Here is a 21,059-nt window from a genome sequence, read left to right as displayed (position 1 = left end):
ATGGCCTTTTCCTGACAATCCTCTCCAGGCTGTGGTCATCCTTGCTGCTTGTGCACCTTTTTCTTTCACACTTTTCCCTTCCACATAACTTTCTATTAATGTGCTTTGATACAGCACTTTGGGAACATCCAACTTCTTTTGCAATTACCTTTTGAGGCTTTCCCTCCCTATGGAGGGTGTCAATGATGGTTTTCTGCACAACTGTCAGGCCAGCAGTCTTCCCCATGATTGTGATTCCTACTGAACCAGACTGAGAGACCATTTAAAGGCTCAGGAACCCTTTGCAGGTGTTATGGCTTAATTAGCTGATTAGAATGGGACACTTTGAGCCTAGAATATTGCACCTTTTCACAATATTCTAATTTTCTGAGATTGTGGATTTGGGGTTTTCATGAGCTGTATGCCATAATCATCACAATTATGACAAATTACGGCTTGAGCTATTTTGCTTTGCATGTAATGAGTCTATCTCATATATTAGTTTCCCTTTTTAAGTTGCATTACTGAAATAAATGAACTTTTGCACGATATTCTAATTTTTTGAGTTTCACCTGTACAGGCTGGAGAGTTGGAAATCCTAAGAATGAGACCAGATGCTATAATTATGAAGTGTGTGGCTATGAATTTTAGTCTTAGGCACAAAGCCTGCTAGATGACCTTGGACCAGTCACTTTTCATCCATATGAAGGAGGCAATGGCAAATCACTTCTGAAGAATCTTGCCAAGAAAACTGCAGAGACTTGTCCAGGCAGTCTCCGAGAATTGGACATGACTGAACAGAAGAAAAAAAAAGTAGTTTGAACGCAGTGGATGCAAGTTTTAACAACAAAGCAAGCTTTTCATTACAAAACTAAGTAGCTGCTAATCAGTTTCTAATCATTTGTAAACTTTAAGTTCCTGGTTTGACAGAAAAGAGAAACTTAACAGCACTTATATTAGCAAAGCCATAATTTTGTTGTTTGTTAGATCAGTGACAACATCTCCATTAAAGCCTACTGAATAGATAGGGTAAAACCACCCCTCCCCCTTTTTGCTTTTTCCCTCCCCAGCAAACTGGATCATCTCTCCAATATAACTTTGTGAAAATGTTTGTGTTCTCTGTTTCAGCTCATCAGTGATGGTGGTGTGGTCTATGCAGAAGCACTCTGGGATCATGTCACTATGGATGACCAAGAGCTAGGTTTCAAGGCTGGCGATGTTGTTGAAGTAATGGATGCTACTAACAAAGAATGGTGGTGGGGCAGGATAATGGAGAATGAAGGCTGGTTCCCAGCCAGCTTCATACGGGTAAGAACCCATGTAACTTTTCATCAATGAACTGGGGAGAGAAGATAATTTGAATGCATCGTTGTGTGGTTTAAATACTGCTGCCTACTAGTTTTAATATAGTTTTCATACAGCAATAATTAGTAGTTACTTGTCTTTATTTTTAAACTGTGTAAACGTATCTTTGGATTTATAGTGGATGTTTTGTATATTTCCCATGTTTATTGAGAAAGACAAAAAAAAGTTTGGCAATTGCATTGGTCCTAGAAGAACTGTCATTTCCCATGATTTCAACACCATATCTCTGTGGATGCAATCCAAGATTGTTAACGATATCCTTAATGTTCCCTTTTATACAGCAATAATTTGTAGTTACCTGTCTATGGTGCTTAGTTTGAGTGGAAGAGGAAAAGTTATAAATACTTGATGTATAAAACAAAAACATATTTTAGGATGAACATGCAAAGTTGAATACATGTTATACAGCTGTCTTATGTTATTCATATAATATGCTGTCATTTGCTCTGTATCCACATTAGTAAAGACACTGTTGGATAAGTACTTCCAATGGATTCTTTATATACTGGAGATAAAGTCCTTGATTTTTTTTCTAAGATAAAACATTGATCAATGATCCTACCAGCCAATTACCTAATTCACCACCAAGTAAATACTTAACCTTTAATATCATAAATTGTGATATTGCACTGGATATTCAGGAGGTGCTGAAGTACAGGGATACAGTAAGAAAATTTGAACTATGCAATTTTAAAAACATAGCCAGCTCTAATCCTTGACTTCTGGAACATAGAACCCCTCCTTGTGAACCCCATATCCTTTATTAAGATAGCTTCTGTATCTCTTTATTAGTAAAAGTTTCTTTCTTCTTCTTCACATCTGTGATATGGCTGTGGCTCATTACAATTACATCTAACTCTGTTACCTGTACCTTCTAAGATGCTTAAAAAAGTTTGTTATTCTTGAAAAAAATAATTGAATGCAGCAGTACTACAGATATTGGAGAAAGGATAGTCAGAGTACTTTAATGGTTTTAGAAAGCAAAATTACTGTATTACTGTTGAAATAGATGTAATAATAGCAAAACAAACAAATGGATTACTATATGAAATAGAGCAGAAATTAATTAGGGATTTTTAGGTCCATACCGTAAGCCAAGGCTTTTCAAATTCTTATTAGACAGAATACATCTCTCAGGTTTGATATTTTTACATGGATACCCAAACTCCACCTTCCTCTCAGTAATTAAATAATGTTAAGATAATAATGCATATTTGATATAGCTCCGAGTAAACCAGGATGAACCAATTGAAGACTATCCTCTGAAGTTAGAAGAAGGTCGGGAAGAAGATGGAAGAAATGCTGCTCATCGCTATGGAATGGGGCATACAACAAAGGATCAAATGAGAACCAATGTTATTAATGAAATTCTAAGCACAGAGAGAGATTACATCAAACACCTAAAAGACATCTGTGAGGTAAAGAGACATATAAATAATATGTGTTGTTTGCTAGTGTCAGCATCGTTTTAGACATTGTCTATCCACTGCAGGATGAAGGCCTCTTTATCCAGCATGTCAATTTGGCCTGTAATACTTGCTGATGTCATCGATCCATCTTGTTTGCTAGTGTACTTTGGTCGAAGATGTTAATTGGCTGATGTTTAAGAAAAAAATAAGAATTCTAAAAAGCTCTAGAAACATAGAAAACTGACAGCAGAAAAAGACCTAGTGATCTATTGAGTCTGCCCTTTGTTTTTATTTTTGTTGTTTTTGTTTTCTTTTTAATGTATTTATGACTTTTAATTTCATTTTTTTAATTTTATTTTTTAATTTTTGTCAGATTATGGACATGTGTTTATCCCAAGCATGTTTAAATTCAGTTACTGATGATTAACTTAATATCACCACTGGAAATTGATTCCAAGCTTCCACTATTCTTTCTGTGAAGTAATACTTTCTAACATTACTTTTGAACTTCCCTCCTGTCAGTTTAAGGTTATGCCCCCCCCGGTGTTCTTGATTTTTGCTTAATATTGAAAATACTGCCTTATAGATCCTTATTCCCACCCTTAATATATTTAAAGATTTCAATCATATCCCCCCTTTCTCTTCTGTCCTCCAGACTGTACATACTCAGTTCCTCCCTCTTTCCTGATATGTTTTGTCTCTCAGAGCTTGTACCATTTTTGTTACTCATCTCTGGACTCACTCAATCTTATCAATATCTTTTTTAAAGTAATCTCTCCAGAGCTGGACACAGTTTTCCAAATGGGGTCTAACTAAAGTCCTATATCGCAGGATTAAGACCTCCTTTTTTGCTGATGTTTCCTCTTGTGATATATCCCAGAATTTTGTTTTCCTTTGCAACTGCCTGTCCATACTGTTTACACATTCTGTAGTGTTCTGTCCCTGCCTACGCGAATACTGCTCAACTGCTTACACGCAAGAAAAAAGTACCCCTTGCATTGAACAAAGCAGGACTTGATAAAATAAAACCCTTTCATTTTGACACAGCTTTTATGGAACAAACTCCAACCAGTCCTTTAGTTGTTGAAATGAACAAGATCAGTCTCTGAGTTCTCAGCTGGAATGCTCAAGGTTTAAGCCACTCAAATACACAGAAATCTGACAAACCTGGTTAAATATCCAAGAATCCTGAGGCAAGAAATCCAATAACAGAAGCACAAAGCCGTAGCATGAATGGTTGCCTTTGGCAACTGGTCCCTCCCATGCCTCTCCTCTTTATAGTCCAGCCAAGGCATGGCTTCTTAGAGTCTTTTACCTTTCCTGGAGAGTCGACCCACTCTCCTTTGCTGTCCTGCATGCCTTTCCTCTCTGTGCATCTGGAACAGGCCCCAGCTGCTCCTCATCTTTGCTTGGTTCAGGCCCCCAACCTAGGTCTCTCTCTGCCTGAGCGTGAGTAGATGGGCCTGGTGTCACATCTAGCTCTGAGTCTTTGTGCTCCTCAGAGCCTTCCACAGACTCCGATGTGACCCCTGGCAACCCTTCCCCCTCATCCGATTCATCTGACTCGGCTGCTGGATCTGCTGGCAGGCGAGGACTCACCACACTGCAATAATCTGTTATGAACACACCTAAATCACTTTCTTCTGTTGTTCCAACACTGTACCCCCAATACTGTACCCCGCCAGAGGATTCATTTTGACCATTATCTTAGAAACATTGAACTGCAGTCTCCACATTTTCTGACTAATTTTCCATCAATGCAAAATTGTTTTCCATAATACGAATACTCCCAGGAATGTCAACTCTATACACATCTTCATGTCATCAGCATAAAGACAAACCTTACCTAGCAATCCTTACAAATACAAATAAATTGAACAAAACAGGACCTAGGACAGAGCCTTGTGGTACACAACTGGTGACTGGTCTTTCCTCAGAGAGTGTCCCATTAACATCACACCCTGGGATCTATCCCTGAGCCAACTTCCTTTCTACTGAACCAAGGAGCTCATTATATGGAACTGTATCAGATGCTCTGCTAAAATCGAGATAGGCTATGTCCACAGCACCACCTTCATCCAAAACATTTCTGACATAGTTTAAAAAGTCAATCAGATTAGTTTGATGTGATCTACCCTCAGTAAAGCCATCCTGCTTTGGGTCCATCAAGGTATGCTCTCTTAAATGTTTCAACAGCTGTATCCTGGGGCAATCTCAGCCTCCTGAGTTGATGCAGGAAGAACATTCTTTGTTGTGCCTTTTTAATGATGGTTCTAATATTAAGTGTTCATTTCAAGTGCTAGAAGATTATAGAATCCCAAAACTTGATTAACTAGCTATTTAGAACAGAAGAGAAAATAAGTTTTTTTTTTGCTGAAATATGCATATTTCCTTTGTGACTTATCATCATCCTATATAAAATTTTATCAGGAACCTGAGAAAACCAAACTGAATAAAATGCCAGTGAATCATTTTTTTTTCAATTGTAGAGTATGTTTCTTTGAGTATGACATGTAGATGCAATTTAGTTTTATTTAATACAAGACGTGAATTAGGTCTGTCTCTAATTATGGGCATCTTAAAAGTAGAGGCATCAGTCTTTTGAGTTTTGAATGCAGAAATTCCAGGTTTTGTTTTTATAATAGGTGGTTTTTTTCATTGCATGTCAATAATGTGCTAAGCACATTGATTTGTGCTTTAAATTGTAAGCCGCCCTGAGTCTTCGGAGAAGGGTGGGATATAAATGGGATTTTAAAAAAAAGTTGCTGTAGCATCATTGTATTGTTCTTCTATCTATGTAGCCTTTTGACTAAGACAGAGTGGAACTGCAGATTATTTTGACTCTGCATTACACATTTTGATCCTTTCTAGGGCTATATAAAACAATGCCGTAAACGAGCAGATATGTTCACTGAAGAGCAGTTGAAGACTATATTTGGGAATATTGAGGATATCTACAAATGCCAGAAAAAATTTGTTAAAGCCTTGGAGAAGAAATTCAACAAAGATTGCCCGCATCTAAGTGAGGTTGGCTCCTGCTTCTTGGAATATGTAAGTTGGCATTTGTGCAAGTAAGTAAGCTAAAGGCCAGGTTTATCAGGTTCTGGAAATTGCACTCAAGTGATTATCCATACCCTTCAGGTGCATGAACTTCACTCCAAGAATTCCGAGCTATTTCTATTCTGGACAGGAAATTCTAAGAGAAAAAATTCACACACCTGTGATGGAGTGGCTGATGTATTAAGAATGCTCAATGCAAAGTTTCATTAAGCTCAGTCAACCCTATTCTTGGAAATTATATTTACAGTTGTAGCCCGAAAGAAGAAACCATTGACAAAGACATTTAGATAATTGTAGTAAATTATTGTTTTTATTTAAACAATAAAATGTTTAAATAATGAAGTTTTGCATTAACTTCATGTTTTTAGTTTATACAATGTTTATCTTTTATGATTGTAAGCCAAGTTACCCTGAGATAAGATGACAGATAGATAAGTAGATAAATAAATAAATAAATCTATGCTAAAGCTTAAACTCTGACAACAGAAAAAAAATGAGGACTAAAGAAAGAGTATTGACCAATTTCCATTATTTTACCTAGCAGTGAATACTAGTGTTGCAATCCATACATTTTAAAGTTTCTAAGTTTGAAAAACATTGCTTTAAATTCAAGGAGAATTATTGGAAATAGTACTACATTTAGAAAATGTCTGCCTCAGTCTTAAGCCGTAGACTGGAATGTTTGAGTGCCTCCCATATGCATGGTTGCAGAGCTGGCTGTATCTACAAGATACACCATTTTTGCCTCTTTCTCTCTCTTAACTGGGACACTGTGGCTCAGTGGTTAAGACACTCTTAGATCATTAAAGGTCTACAGCTCAGCAGTTCAAGATCTGAATGCTGCAAGACAGAGTGAGCTGCCATCCCTTGTCCCAGCTCCTCCCAACCTAGCAATTCAAAGCATGCAAATGCAAGTAGATGAATTGGTACTGCACATAAGCATGCAGGAATGTAACAGCATTCCATGTTTCACCATGCTCTCTTTGCTGGGGTGTGATGTCATCCTGGCCAAATGACCATGGAAACATTTCTAGACAATGCTGGCTCTTTAGCTTAGGAAACAAGTGACTATTTTCACTTGTCCATAAAAATAAGAAATAACTAACTAAGGTGTCATAATGTCCATCTAAGGCAGCTTTTCTTAACCTTTCCTCCCTAGAGAAAACCCTTGACATAATTTCCAGGGAACCCCTACATAAAAATTATTATATTGACAGTTCAAGAAACATTAGCATACACTGCAAGCTGAGTTGAGGTGTGTAAAAATTCCTATTACTGTGAGAACTTGTATTGTGTGACATGTGAAATCAAAAACAATGTGTGTGTTTTTTAAAAAAATCACCACCTCTTGTGGAACTCCAACTGAGAAAGGCTGACCTAAGGTATTCTGTTGTCCAATTGAATTAATGTTATTGTTCAAGATTTCACATGGTGTTCTATTCATTTATTTTAAACTACAGTACTTTCATTTGTATTTTGTGTTAGGCTGGATTATTGTGATTTCAAAAATAAAATTGATCCTGTTCTCCATAATACAATCTTTTGGCTTCCAATTCAGCAAAATGAGTTCCAGATCTATTCGGAGTACTGCAACAATCACCCAAATGCTTGTATGGAACTTTCCCGGCTTACCAAAGTGAACAAATACGTCTATTTCTTCGAAGCATGCCGGCTCCTTCAGAAGATGATTGATATCTCTCTGGATGGTTTCCTCCTAACACCAGTGCAGAAAATTTGCAAGTATCCCCTACAGCTTGCAGAATTGCTGAAATATACCAATTCACAGCATAGGTAAGGAGAAGTGAGGATTAAAAAAATGGAAAGAAAAATTTCATTATGTTTTAGTTATCCTAACAACTTTTGTTTATTACCTACTGATAACATTCCTTTGTAATTAAATTAAAGCAGTATTTTTCTCAGAGACCTAACACGTTATTCATCTTGATGGGCACATTTCATTCTTTTCTGATAGCATTTAAAAACTAGTTGCCTTGTAACAGAACAATGATTGCAAGTGATTAGTGTAGGTTTGAGAAGCTCTTTCTATAAAATCCTGAGATTCTGCCCACAATTTCCATTGCCTTTATCAGAAAGCGGCATAAATTGCAACAGAGATAGGAAAATAATAATCCATTTCTCTGCAGAATCAACAGAGTGAGGGAGGGTTAATACTACTTCAACACTTGGAAAAATGAATCTTTAAGAACAATCAGCATAACGCAGCCATTGTAAAGGTTCATAGTTTAGAAAAAAGAATAATCCAGTATCAAAATGTTAAGTATAGAATTGTTAGTTCTCCAAATAACTAGAGAGAAAATCAAAATTGGGATGATTACATCTTCATTGCTCTCTTTTTTCTCTCCCTCTTCCGCCTTCCCTCCCTCCCTCCCTCCCTCCCCCCCTTCTTTCTCTATCAAATGAGATAGAGGTAGATATATTTCATTCTGACCCATAATTTTCTTGCAAATTTCTGGTACATTGCAGTAGAAGGCTAGTTCTTTACATTTTTGTTCCATGTTTGCTCATATCTCTAAAGGAATCTATTTCTTCTGTAGGGATTTTAAAGATGTTGAAGCTGCTTTGAATGCCATGAAAAATGTAGCACGGCTCATCAATGAAAGGAAGAGGCGTTTGGAAAATATAGACAAAATTGCTCAGTGGCAGAGCTCAATAGAGGACTGGGAGGTAAAATGCAAACGTCTTTAAAACAAGGAGCCACATGAACATTATCCTTGCTTATGTGCACAAACTCATAACTCTTCTACTGGGCAAGGGAATATCATATACTATCTCACCCAAATTAATAACACTTTACATATTTTAGTTGATGAATTAATCCGCTATTTCTGTCTGCTTGTTATTAAATTAAATAACCCTATTTATAGGTTTGCAAATATTCCTATATGTTGGGGCCAAATGCTTAGCAATAAAAAACACAATTAAGTTAAATTAATTCTTAGTCTGAATTACAGTTACCCAGGAATGTTTTGACTGTAATGAATGCCTTCCGGTTTGTTTTCAAATGGACTGCATTTGTTGAAAATAGACTCTGCTTCTATTTATAATGTTCTATACTTCAGAGCCTTAAGTGATATGAATTGTCACTGTTTTCTTAATAGGTATCAACACAAGCACATCATATGGTCATCTGTCAAAGGATAAAAAAAGTTGAGAAGTATTTTCTTCTATCTGGAAAAAACAAAACAGGGTGGATAAAGGGAAGATCTTCTTTTTAGTTAGTCATACACTGGCCACAATCTAACACAAAGTTAAATGCACTGAAGCCGTCCACAGTAAATGCTGTTAGAGCTTTTGAGTACCGTAAATGGACGAGCCTGTACATATATACTGTACATGTGCTTTGGATCTCCTCTCTGTTTGGATTGTGACCTTTTAGACACCATAAATGAAGATTAAAATACAGTGTAGATTTACTGTACAATTGGTCATCATACCATTTTGGGAAATAAAGTCAATTGAAGTACAATAATAAAATCATATACTCCATGGGAATATTTATTTATTTATTTATTTTATTTTAATCCCATTTATATCCCACCCTTCTCCGAAGACTCAGGGCGGCTTACAATTTAAGCACAAACCAGTGTGCTTAGCAATAGCCTTCACTCTATGTATATGCCTGCTTATTAGGGCTTTCGCCCCCCCCCCCAACAAGCATTATTACAAAGTTAGCTTATTGCCCCCAACAATCTGGGTCCTCATTTTACCTACCTCGGAAGGATGGAAGGCTGAGTCAACCTTGAGCCTGGTGGCATGCGAACCTGCAGTAATTGCAGGCAGCTGGTGTTACTTAAGGAGGCATTAGCCCACTGCTCCACCAAGGCTCAATAATAGAATAGAAGACATACTTGTACCAAAGTTCTGAATCTGCTCTGTGGTGTGGCTCAACTTCAGGGAGGCTTATTATCATTGAAGCATGCTTGTCTAAATTTAGCTCTAGAAGCCCTTCTGCTCTCATTTGCCAAAAGTAGCATCCTCTAGTTATGTTGGATCACAGATCCCTTTATTCTCAAAGCACATTGCTTAGTAGAAAATATTACTCCAACTAGATTATTTTCAACACTTACTTTAGAATAGGGAGTCAGCTTAGAGTAAAAAATCTCAACAAAAGATTATCCTCACTAAGCTTGAGTGAAAGAGCCATTTCAGTCTGACTTACATAAGAGAGATGATGTAAAACCTATGGGAAGCCTCAGGAAAGTATGGCTTAGACTTATTTTCAAAGTTATAGATACTTAGTAATTCCAACTAATTTTTGATTTGCAAGATCATTTGTCTACCTCTCCATAACAAAATACAAATTAAATGATTGGCAATGATATGTCACCTGAAATAGACTAACTGATTTATGTAGGCACTTCCCAGTTAGGCACTTCCCAAGTGGAGTCTTAAAATAAGAATAGCTTAAAAAATAACACTAAGATCATCACACATTGTTTCAAACACTTTCCATATTTCCAAAGGGCAGTGGAGAAAGGAAGAAAAATTGATTTAGAATAGTAGCAAACGTATTGCCTCTTTTATGTGGATGCCCTGATTTTTAGTCTTAATGAAACTAACCCAGAGTGTGAAAGTTGGAAGATGGATAATAAGACATTTGTGACCCTAGAGAGTTTCAGTACTAAGCTGCTGTATGTTGCTTATCTTCTTCTGTGGAAAAGAAAGTGCATGCCCTTCTGTTTTGATTGACAGGGTGAAGATGTCCTTGTTAAGAGTTCTGAACTCATCTACTCTGGAGAGTTAACCAAAATTTCCCAGCCTCAAGCAAAAAGCCATCAAAGAATGTTCTTCCTCTTCGATCACCAACTTGTATGCTGCAAGAAGGTAAGCTAAGAGCAACTGCTGCCTCTGCCCACATATACTGTCTCCTGGTGGCAGCAAAATTACATCTTTTCTCAATTGCTTTTAACATTTAGCATTCAAGTATTTTGTTTAAAGAACATGACAGCGTGTTGGCGGCTGACTTATTACACTAAGCATCACTGTTTAAATAAATCAAGGAAAGAATCTGAAAGAGAGGCAGAGAGAGAACTCTACAACAATGCCTATAAGGCTGAAGTTTCTTTCAGGCTGGCTTTCTGTGGATTTGTACTAAGGTCATTAATGAAAAAGCCTGCTGTGAACTATTTTGCAATGCTGCAGGAAAGTTATGTATTTAGCATTTATAAAAGAAAAGATGCAGATGAAAATGCTATCAAATTAAATCCACCAGAATTGCCACCCATGTTCTTCCTTAGAATTTAAATTCTACTGATGTATGGTAAAACAAAGAATTCTACAAATATTTCCAACTATATATGTATCCATCCAGTTAAGCATTAAAGTACATGCCTAAGTGAGAATCCTGAAAGGATATGCTGTGGTGGTGGAGTAGTTAGAATGCAATATTGCATACTAACTGTGCCCACTGCCAGGAGTTTGATCCTGACCGGCTCAAGGTTGACTCAGCTGTCCATCATTCTGAGGTCAGTAAAATGAGGACCCAGACTGTTGGGGGCAATATTCTGATTCTGTAAACCAAAATTAATAGTGACTTTTTAAAATTGCTGAATTTGTAAATCAGATTAATAAAATTGACTATTTGAACTATTTGAACTTCTACATTTATGCAAACTTTAAAGAAAACCTGGGTGTTGCATTTTTCCTTCCCTCCCCATACTCTCATAGCTAGTGAGAAGAGGCAATCCATTTAACCAATGAGCATATACAAATTCCTGGAGTACTGTAAATCATAATTACTCCCCTAAAATGGCTATCATGGGAAGAGGTGTCTGTTTACAAAATGGTTGCCATAAAAGACAAATTAGTGAGAATATTGTTGCCATTTCCTCTAGCCCTTCAGCATGTCTGTATCCCTGCTTATCTTTGTCCTTTTCTAAGCTCTGCATAACTTTTGTATGTTACTTACTTTTATTTCCCAAGTGCCGATAAGCTATTCTTATCAATAAAAATGTTAGATGTGGTGCTTTCCTGTATACTATACATCTTTTCATAAAGCACAGTCATAAAGCACAATCTTTAAGTGGTAATATGTCAGTGTATAAAACAACAAAAAAGTGTTTTTATGCATTTTTCTACAAAAGTATACCTCCAAATATCTTATATTTGCAAAACAAATCACATGAATAGGAAATTAATTATAGGTAGGGGTGGATAGTGAAAAAGTGTGGTTCAGTGGTGAATGTATGTGATTGGACTGAATTGGATCCACATCAGTGACCCATATTGATATTCCCCCTATTTGGTGAGTGTTGGAGGCACGAACAACTGGGAGTGGTTGTTTATAGTGTCAGCTATGAGAATGGGATAACTGGAGGTTGGCAATGAGGGAAGAGGGCAGGTGGTTCCAACATAGTTGTGACAGACAAAAGAAAATAAGAAGGGAGGTTCAGGGTAGGTTGCTCATCCTTAGGACAGGATTTGTGCCAGCCATCATTCTGGTTGTTGGATCTTTGGTGAATGTGGATTCTGGTTGTGGCTCTTGAATACCATATTGTAATAAGAACACATTTGTGATTAAATTGTGGATGAGGCAGCCAAACTGGCATCATAACAAATGCCTGTGTGGCCTTAGAAGGGAGAGTTTCCATTTGGAGATAATGCCATCTGGGTTTAAGTTTAGCACCAGCTGTTACCGTGAGCGGGTGGCTGGGATGCTACTTAAAACGGGTTTCCACCCCCCAGGCTGCAGCCCACTACTGTGCCCTGTCCTGTTCAGAACCAAACTGCCAGGCAGGCTTGTGCATGCATGCAGCTCCACTTGTTCTGATTAATAGACCTTGCTGGATTCCAGAGGAAACTTGGAGGCTTTCTGTAGGATTCAGCATTCCTTTTAAATATGACCTGTTGGGGAGGGATGAGGATGTTTGTGAGGAATATGCTAGGGATTTGGCAGATAATTCAGATTTGTTCAGAGTAGAGCTTATCTAAATGAAGTGAGGGAAACAAAGCCCTGCATGGTTAGCTGGAATGAGCTTCAGATAGTAGCTCATGACGAGGTGGACAGAATCCTCAGTATTGCTAACCCAACCGTTTGTTAGATCCATGTCCCTCCTGGTTGGCGAAGGCTTCCCAGGTGATATACGATTGGTTCCATTAGGTAGTATTGGCTTCACTAAAGCCAATAAATATTTAAATATTAAATATTAATATCAATCTTTGCCAATATCAACAAACAAAACAGAATTTTCTTCTCATTAGGAGATCTTTTTCAGATGTTTGATTTCCTTGGATAATTGAGGGGCTTCAAGGCCTCAAGCTTGCAATAGGGACATGATTTGCTTTACATAATTTGCTAATTTCTTCTTTCCTGCTTGGAGAATTTCATATCCAAATAGCATTCCAGTCTTTGAAGGAAAGAAAAGTAGGACATGTCCTCATAGAACATACAATCTATCTACAAGATTATCAGAAGAGTTTCTTGAGGTGGAACATTCACATAATGATTTGATATATATTTCCTTTATCAGTTGTCCTTAAAGTACGTATATACCGAAGTATATTTAAAAACAGAAACACTTTGTCTTCAGAGAGCATTTTGGACCAGATGCTTCCTAACCTAAGTAAATGTTCTTCAGAACTGTATGAATTTCTTAAAGTTTGAATCATTCTAGAGACAAACTAGGTGTCCATATGACTATAGCAAAATATCTTTTAGAAGCAGAGTTTGTAGGCAATCTCATTTAGTCAATCTTACAGTGTAAGGCTATTTTGGACTACAGTTTCCATAATGTCTTGCCTTTGGCTGGGGTTTATGTTCTAGAACTTCTGAATGGCACCTACCCTCTCACTAAGTGAAATCTCCCCCAAATCTTTCCTGGAAAAGGAATTTAATGTAAATCCTGAAAGTAATTTTTGTTTCAGATAAGGGTTTAAAAAAACTCTGTACCATTATTCTGTACATGGGAAATTGGTGTTCTTTGGCTAACCATTGTTGCATCTGAGAAGTGTGCACTAAAATATGCTTGCTTTTTTATTTTTCTTAGGATCTCCTACGGCGTGACATCCTCTATTATAAGAGTCGGATCAACATGGATCTTATGGAGATTCTGGATGTGGAAGATGGAAAGGATAAAGATTTTAATATTACTATTAAAAATGCATTCAAACTGTATTGCCAGCACACTGAAGAAGTTCATTTATTCTGTGCAAAGAAACCAGAACAGAAGCAACGCTGGCTCAAGGCATTTGAGAATGAAAGGAAGCAAGTTCAGCTTGACCAGGAAACAGGTATGCAATAGCCATGAACTATCACTGTGAGCCACTATGCTGAGAATGTCTTTCACTGAACTTTCCTATACCTTAACTATGTATTAAATTTTTAAAATGTTCCCACTTCATTATTGACTCTACATTCTCAAGAGTCACATACTGCAAAAATTTCGATCACATATAATTTTTAAATTTTTCCTAATCTTACTCAAGTGCTTATTTTATAAATCTAGGTTTGCAGAGTACTTATGAGTAAAAGACAGAGAACAGTGGCCCTTAATATGCTGCGGAGTTATCAGTGAGCAAGGCAGTCCTCAACTTATGACTGGTCGCTTAACAAAATTTTGAAGTTACAACAAACTGAAAAAAAAGTTAATTATGACCCATCCTTGTTACAATTGCCATATCACCTCAGTGGTTCTATGACTGCATTTCGCAGGCTTGGCAACTGATGGCATTTATGGATGGCTGCAGTATCATAGGGTCATGTGAGTTTTTTTGCTGTTTTTCTGGCAAAAAAATGAACTTAGATTTATGATTACATGGTTTGCTTAACAACCAAGGTAATTCACTTAACGGCCATCATAAAAATGGTTGTAAAATTGAATCCAGTCACAAAATGACTCAACATACAATTACCACAACTTAACGACCAAAATTCTGGGCTCAATTATGAACATAAATTGAGGACTACCTGTATGGCCAATGATGAGGAATGCTGAGAGGTAGAGTTCAGTAAAATCTGGAAAGCCACAAGGACACACTAAATTAGTATCTTCCAGGCTAATGCACTTCCAGTCTGTTGGGTCTATAACTCCTAGAATTGCCAGCCAGCACTGTGGATTGTTAGGCTGACAGGGAATTATAGGGATTGTAGGGTCAATATATCTAGAGTACACCAGTTTGAAGAAGACTGCAGTAGCATATCTATCTGGTCTCATGGAGACCCATTCCCTGAAGCAACTTTTTAGCCTTACCAATCGAGTTCTTCCTCTTAAAAAAATCCTTCCTGAAAACTAGACTGTTTTCTTAACAGTTTTAGTCTAATTTTTTCATAGTTTCCATTCCTATCGCTTTCCTTCTCAGACCGTAATCTATATTTGTTAATTCCTATCTCCTCTCCTCCATTTAGTTAAGGATTGCATAGACTGTATGTTCTTTACAATAATACTTATTTGTGGAAGGTGAACAAAATAGTACATTAATTAGATTGTCGTGATATACAGTATGGACTTTGAAATAATAATGAACTTATTTTGGAGATATAAAATTGAACTGCTTGGTATAGTTTATATTGCACACATTGGGATTTTCTGCTTGATATGCCCCTCGTCCCCCCCATGCATATGTTTACATTACATAGCTAGAAACGCCTATCTGGATTAACAGCTTCTCTTTTATGTTCAAGGTTTTTCCATCACTGAAATGCAGAAGAAACAAGCTATGCTTAATGCCAGCAAACAAAATCAGAGTGGAAAGCCAAAAGGCAAGTCAAGAGAGATGTCTGCCCTCCTTGTTAACCTCTCCCCTAAAATAAGTATCACAGCTTAATGGCCTAAAATTATTTGAGTTAAAAGCCTATGATCCAATTCTTGGTTATCTTCAGAAGCTGCAGGTTGTTTTTTTTAAAGATCTATTTAGAAGCCAAGTAATTACTTTAGAATATTTTGGCTTTATTTGGTGGTACAGGAATCAGAAAGGTAACATCTTTGTCAAGCTGAACTTAATCCCAGGTAACGTCAAGGCCATATCCATGTAATTTTCATGGCAGTAATTAGGAAACACTTTACCACTGCCTTCTTGGAGAATGTGCTTTTTAACGTGTCAGGCTAGATCAGCATTTCTTAAACTTGACAACTTCATGTGGGGATCAACAGCCAGAATTCCCAGTGACTGGGTTATAGCTCCAGTATTAGACATTCCCCAGCCCAGACAAATAATAATTAAATTATTGCCTTTGCCTAACTTTTGAGCCTAGACAGGGTTGGCTGGATGCTGCCCCCTGCTGGGGCAGGAAAGTCATAGCATAGACTCTTTTACTGAAAATAGTCATGCATGCAGGATTTTACATCATCTTGATTTTACTGACTTTCTAACTATTTTAAAACGTGAAGAGGGAACTTGGTGGGCCTTTCTAAGTCAAATCTTCAACTCTGCCCCCACCCCTCCTGTAAATGCCAGCATTTTGCTCATTATTTATCTTTCTAGTAGGGAAGTATTTTTAAATTTTAAATGTAATGAGGAGACGGCACTTGTCTGGAGAAACAAGAGCCGTGCAATAAGTGCTAAGTTTCTCACATGTCATTTCCAGGGTAAGGACAAGCTGGACTCATGTTTCGAGCTGCTTAAATTTCATGGTAGGCATAACATCATTAGGACCCCCTTGAATTGTAGCAGTGATAAACTCCAAACTGAGTTAATTGGAGTCTGTATTAAGAGTATGTTAGTTTCCAAAACTCAGATATGACAAATCTTTAATTGCCCATTTTAAAGAATGCTATTTTTCAGTTTGACATCCTAATGTGTTTTGGGTTGTTTTACAACCTAATAATTAGGCTTCATATCCTAGAATAGCTGGCAGTCTCCAAATGTACGCCAAATGCAAATTCAGTAGGAGTTGTGGTCCCACCACATCTAGAGGTGTGAGAGTGAAGAAATCTGGTAAATAAATTTAGAGAGAAATAACCGAGAAACAATGCCAAAGATGCTTTTTTCATGAGACAATAGGATTTTCTTATTTTTCTTTGAAAACATTTCGCTTCTCATTCAAGAAGCTTCTTCAGCTCTAACTGGATGGTGGGGAATGGATGAGAAGCGAAGCATCTTCAAAGAAAAACAAGAAAGTCCAGTTGCCTCGTGAAAAAAGCATCTTTGGGATAACTATGACCTGGATGACTGAGAATCCGCAGAGACATAAACCAAGAAACAACCTCCAGACGATGTAGTCCTCCTCCTTTCTTCCCATGTATTCACAATAACAGCCTGCTGCTGAACAACAGTGCTTAAAGGTTGCAATTTGAGTAAAAAACATATTGAGAACGGGACACTCCTGTTCTCAGAGGAGGCAGAGCAGAAGATACAGCTGTAAAATATATATATTTTTCTTTGCTCATTTCATCAGCAGTGATCACTAGGACGTACTACGATTTCTTGATGCGCCAGAAACACCCTACTCTGCCTACAAACCTTCCCCAGCAGCAAGTCTTCATGTTGGCAGAGCCCAAACGCAAACCTTCAAACTTCTGGCAGAATATCAGCAGGCTGGCACCGTTTCGAAAATAAAGGGAAGCAGGCTGACCTTGTGCCTGAATCCCTTTTGAGACAGCACTTTATGCTTCGTCCTGCAAGCCCAAGCACTGCCTCCACCTCTGGCTTAGCATCCTCTCCTTCCTCCCCCCCTTCACTCCTTTCCTTTGGATCAACTGGAAGAGCTTCAAAGTGTTATGATCCTGTTGTGTACGTGTGCATGTGTGTATGGCGGTGAAAATGAACTGAGACTGCCCATATAGATGAGTACCTAGGAGAAGATGGATGTCAGAATATATGTATTTTTAAATTCTTTCTTTTGTCCCTTTTATTCTGGACCACCCTTTCATCTGGGAACCTTTATCTGGGAATTCAAAAAGACTGACAGGAAAAGACAACGGTAGATGAGCAGCTACCACCACTTCTCGGTCATTTGCTCTGAGCAGCTGTTTGACATTCTTACTGGTGCCCATTTTCCTGGGATGATGAGGTTCTCCCTTCCTCTTTATCCAAATTTTCAGAAATCCAGAACAGCCTGAACATTCCCGGAGATCAAACGTCACCTTCTCTTATGTCAAACAGCTGATCTGGAACCAGTACTTGACTAAACAACCTGAAGTGTGGCTAACAGCCAGGACATTTTTAGCCTAATTGAGTTAATGTATATAGGGGAGGCGAAATAAGCCTAAATTACCTTTTAATTTCTTTTACTTTCTATAAACATTTTCTCATAACTCCTGGCCAACAATACTTTTTTTCCAGTGTTTATAAAATGTTTATTTATGTAACAGTGCAAATAACTGTATTTTGTAAGTTTGTAATCTGTCTTGTCAGGTTTTAACTTGATGCCTCTTTTGCCTCTTTTTTCCACTGAAGAAAGCCAACATTCGGAAGCTTGTATCAACCTTCCACAACTTGATGTCCTCTAATTGTGTGGAAGTCCCATTCCAAGAATTCCAAAATAGGTGCAGTGAGCTTTTGTGGATTCTGGGAGTTATAGTCCAGGCATATCTAGGAGGCACAATATGGAAGAAAGGCTGACCTATATTCCTAAAGATACAATACGTAGATTTATCTAAAGATTAATTTCAGACATGCCAGGCACTTACAAACTAAGCAGTATTATTTGGAACTATATCACCTATGCAACACTGTGCAGAGGAAGTGAGGGTGCGTAAGACAGGGACACAGATTCGCCAATTTTTATGGAGAGTGTATATTCAGATACTAACCACTTAAAATTGATGGCACTCTCTCTCTTTCAATATAATCTTTTGATTAGATAAAGTTTTGCCTTACAATAGTGAAATAGATAGAAGCCATAACTGACTGAATCCCATTGTTTAGGGATTTCCTGGTACTGTGAAATTAAAGTGAAGAACCCAATCTACCCTGGCATGACATTACTCCAGGGGAGTGAGCATTCAGCAATGTGATGCAAAAAGTTGCAGGGTCTAACTGTAGCTGACCAGCCTTCAGTTATAGAAAGCTAGAAGCATGTACAGAATCATTCTTGCACTTTCTCTTTCCCTCTTTGGAGGGGTTACATTTAATTTCATAAAGAAAATTGTAAAACTGACTTTCACTCTGTGTCTTTTTTTCTTATTCAAAAATGTCTTGTAACCCAATAAGCATGTCCTCTGCATTTGATTACCCTTAAATGAACAAGTAGTAGTTTGCCTTGGAGCAATCAGCAGTTTTTATTTCATACTGGGTGCATCCTTGTTTAGTATGTATCATTATGTATCTGTAGTTCTACATATTGAAATTGTAGTTTCATTCCCAAGAAAACCAAACAAAGGGTAGGATAACAGAAGCATATACCCAAAGTTTCTAGGCCGTCAAAGCTCATCTTTTACCTTAAAAATAATATAAGAATAAATTAACATCTGGTCATGCTGAGTCTCAAATAGCAATCATGTTAATTATGCAGGTCACTCACTCTTGTGTTAGTGTATGAATACATACATCAGAATACAATTTCAATAGATTCACAATGATCAGGGAAAATTGCAGATAATGGCCAGATATTTTGTCTTTGAATTAACACTCAATTGTCATAACCACATAGACACAATCATATTGTTTTCTTGCCTGAATGCAGAAAGGGATCACCACTGTCTTCTAGGGTAACTTTTCAGCTTTCCAATCCAATCTACAGTCCTGGAATTCCTTCCATCCCCCACCTCAAATAATCGGGTCTGAGGTTTACTAATATTTTTTAACATTAGCTACCTTCAGACAAGTGCTGTGTCCTGCTGCAATGCTAACACAATATGCTTAGCTTGAAAGCTCGTTCAGTAGGCACATATGCCACAAACACACATCAGATGTTTTAACCATTCTTTGAGACTTTCCAGGTTGCCTGAACCTACTGCTATCTGGAAATTAGGAACTGTAGTCTGTAACAAAACATTCCAGTTTTCCAAAACCTAAAAGTGGTCATTCTGGTTAGAATGATATAATGAAGCATAAAGCTAATTAAACTGTGATGTGGGAGAGATAACATCTATGCACTTGCTTGAGGTTTTTTTTATAAAGATATTATAAGGTAGCAGTTTAATCACTCAAGAATACAGCAAGTAGTAAAAGAAAGCTGGCAGTGTTGCTAGTGTCATGGCCCAAGGTATTTTTATATTTATATGGTTACATTTAAAACCTCAAAGGTCATTGGTTGCTTCTACAATAATTGAGAGGAATAACAAATGAAAGTCTGAGTCAGCTGAGACTTTGACAAATTGAATGGCATATTTTAACAATACTACAATTTCACAATTTTGTTTTAAAAAAGCTAGCATATGTATACAGCCATAAACATTGTTCTGAGATTATCTGGAAATAGGCCAGATTACAGAACTTAACGCTCTTTCTTTCATTTAAATGGAAAGAATTTGTTTTATTTGGATAATTTTGACTATTAGATAAATGAATTTGCAAATTATCTCTTGCAGGAAAAGGGGAAAACATATACTCCTTAATTAGGAAAGAACAGTATTCTTCAGAAATCATTAACAAAAATAGGATAAAGTATATATATATCAGTTCTCCATATTGTCTGCAAAAGATCTAACTGAAAAAAATTCTCTAGAATGACTTATTAGAGGCTGCAATGTACAAATTGTTTTAGTTGAAAGCATTTGTCATATTTCAAAGCATTTCATGAAATGATGCAATACTGTATGAAACTAGTTTTAGCCTGCACCAGGGGTGTCAAACTGCGAGCCCGTGGGCCAGTTGCATCATGCTGAGGCTGTGCCCACCCATTCTGACAATGCAAAAAAAGTCATGATACATTGCGACACGCAGTGGTGGGATTCAGCCAGTTCGCACTTCAGCAGAACCGGTAGCTAATTTTCTGTTGCCCAGGCCTAGAATGGACTTCTGGAAGTGGCATCCAGAAAACCGGTTGTTCACATATTTGAATCCCACCACTGTGTCATGTGATGTGGCGAGTTTGGCACCCGTGGCCTACACCAAAGTCTACAACCTAAATTTGGGGTCCAGTGGTACTGTAATTGCAACACAGGCAAGGCTATAAACTGTTCTATATAATAGTAATCAGACTTGAAGAAAGGTGAAATAAAATCATTAATTCTTTTTGTTGCTTAGTGCTTTGTCACCTGTTTCACCTCACATTCTTCTAAATAGCATTATTTGCATCAAATAAGGAGTGTGGCAAATAATTGGTCACTCTACTTGGCTTTGAGCAGGCTTTGCCTTGAATTCTAGGCCTCACACATTTAAGGATTCAGAGAAATCAGAACAGGT

At 37.4% G+C, this 21,059-nt stretch overlaps 1 protein-coding gene across 2 annotated transcripts in view; it reads left to right on the top strand.

The window, feature by feature from the left end:
* ARHGEF4 (Rho guanine nucleotide exchange factor 4) overlaps positions 1–18,852 on the top strand; it is a 37,741-nt gene extending 18,889 nt beyond the window's left edge. The window contains exons 2-10 of one of the 2 annotated variants that reach the window (XM_081330131.1): positions 1,108–1,287; positions 2,568–2,762; positions 5,625–5,804; positions 7,372–7,604; positions 8,369–8,498; positions 10,527–10,658; positions 13,820–14,063; positions 15,454–15,535; positions 17,180–18,852. In XM_081330131.1, coding sequence (XP_081186257.1) covers positions 1,162–1,287; positions 2,568–2,762; positions 5,625–5,804; positions 7,372–7,604; positions 8,369–8,498; positions 10,527–10,658; positions 13,820–14,063; positions 15,454–15,535; positions 17,180–17,327 — 1,470 coding nt within the window. In that variant the 5' untranslated portion in view covers positions 1,108–1,161 and the 3' untranslated portion in view covers positions 17,328–18,852. Of the gene's footprint in view, positions 1–1,107; positions 1,288–2,567; positions 2,763–5,624; positions 5,805–7,371; positions 7,605–8,368; positions 8,499–10,526; positions 10,659–13,819; positions 14,064–15,453; positions 15,619–17,179 lie in introns of those variants that run through there. The other variant, XM_081330130.1, reaches the window with a different exon arrangement.
* Positions 18,853–21,059: the final 2,207 nt, after the last annotated feature.

This window comes from Vipera berus (assembly GCF_964194415.1).
Source record: "Vipera berus genome assembly, chromosome: 5".
Lineage (NCBI taxonomy): Eukaryota > Metazoa > Chordata > Lepidosauria > Squamata > Viperidae > Vipera > Vipera berus.
The sequence above is the reverse complement of the archived record's forward strand: the minus strand, read 5'-3'. Positions and strand labels throughout refer to the sequence as shown.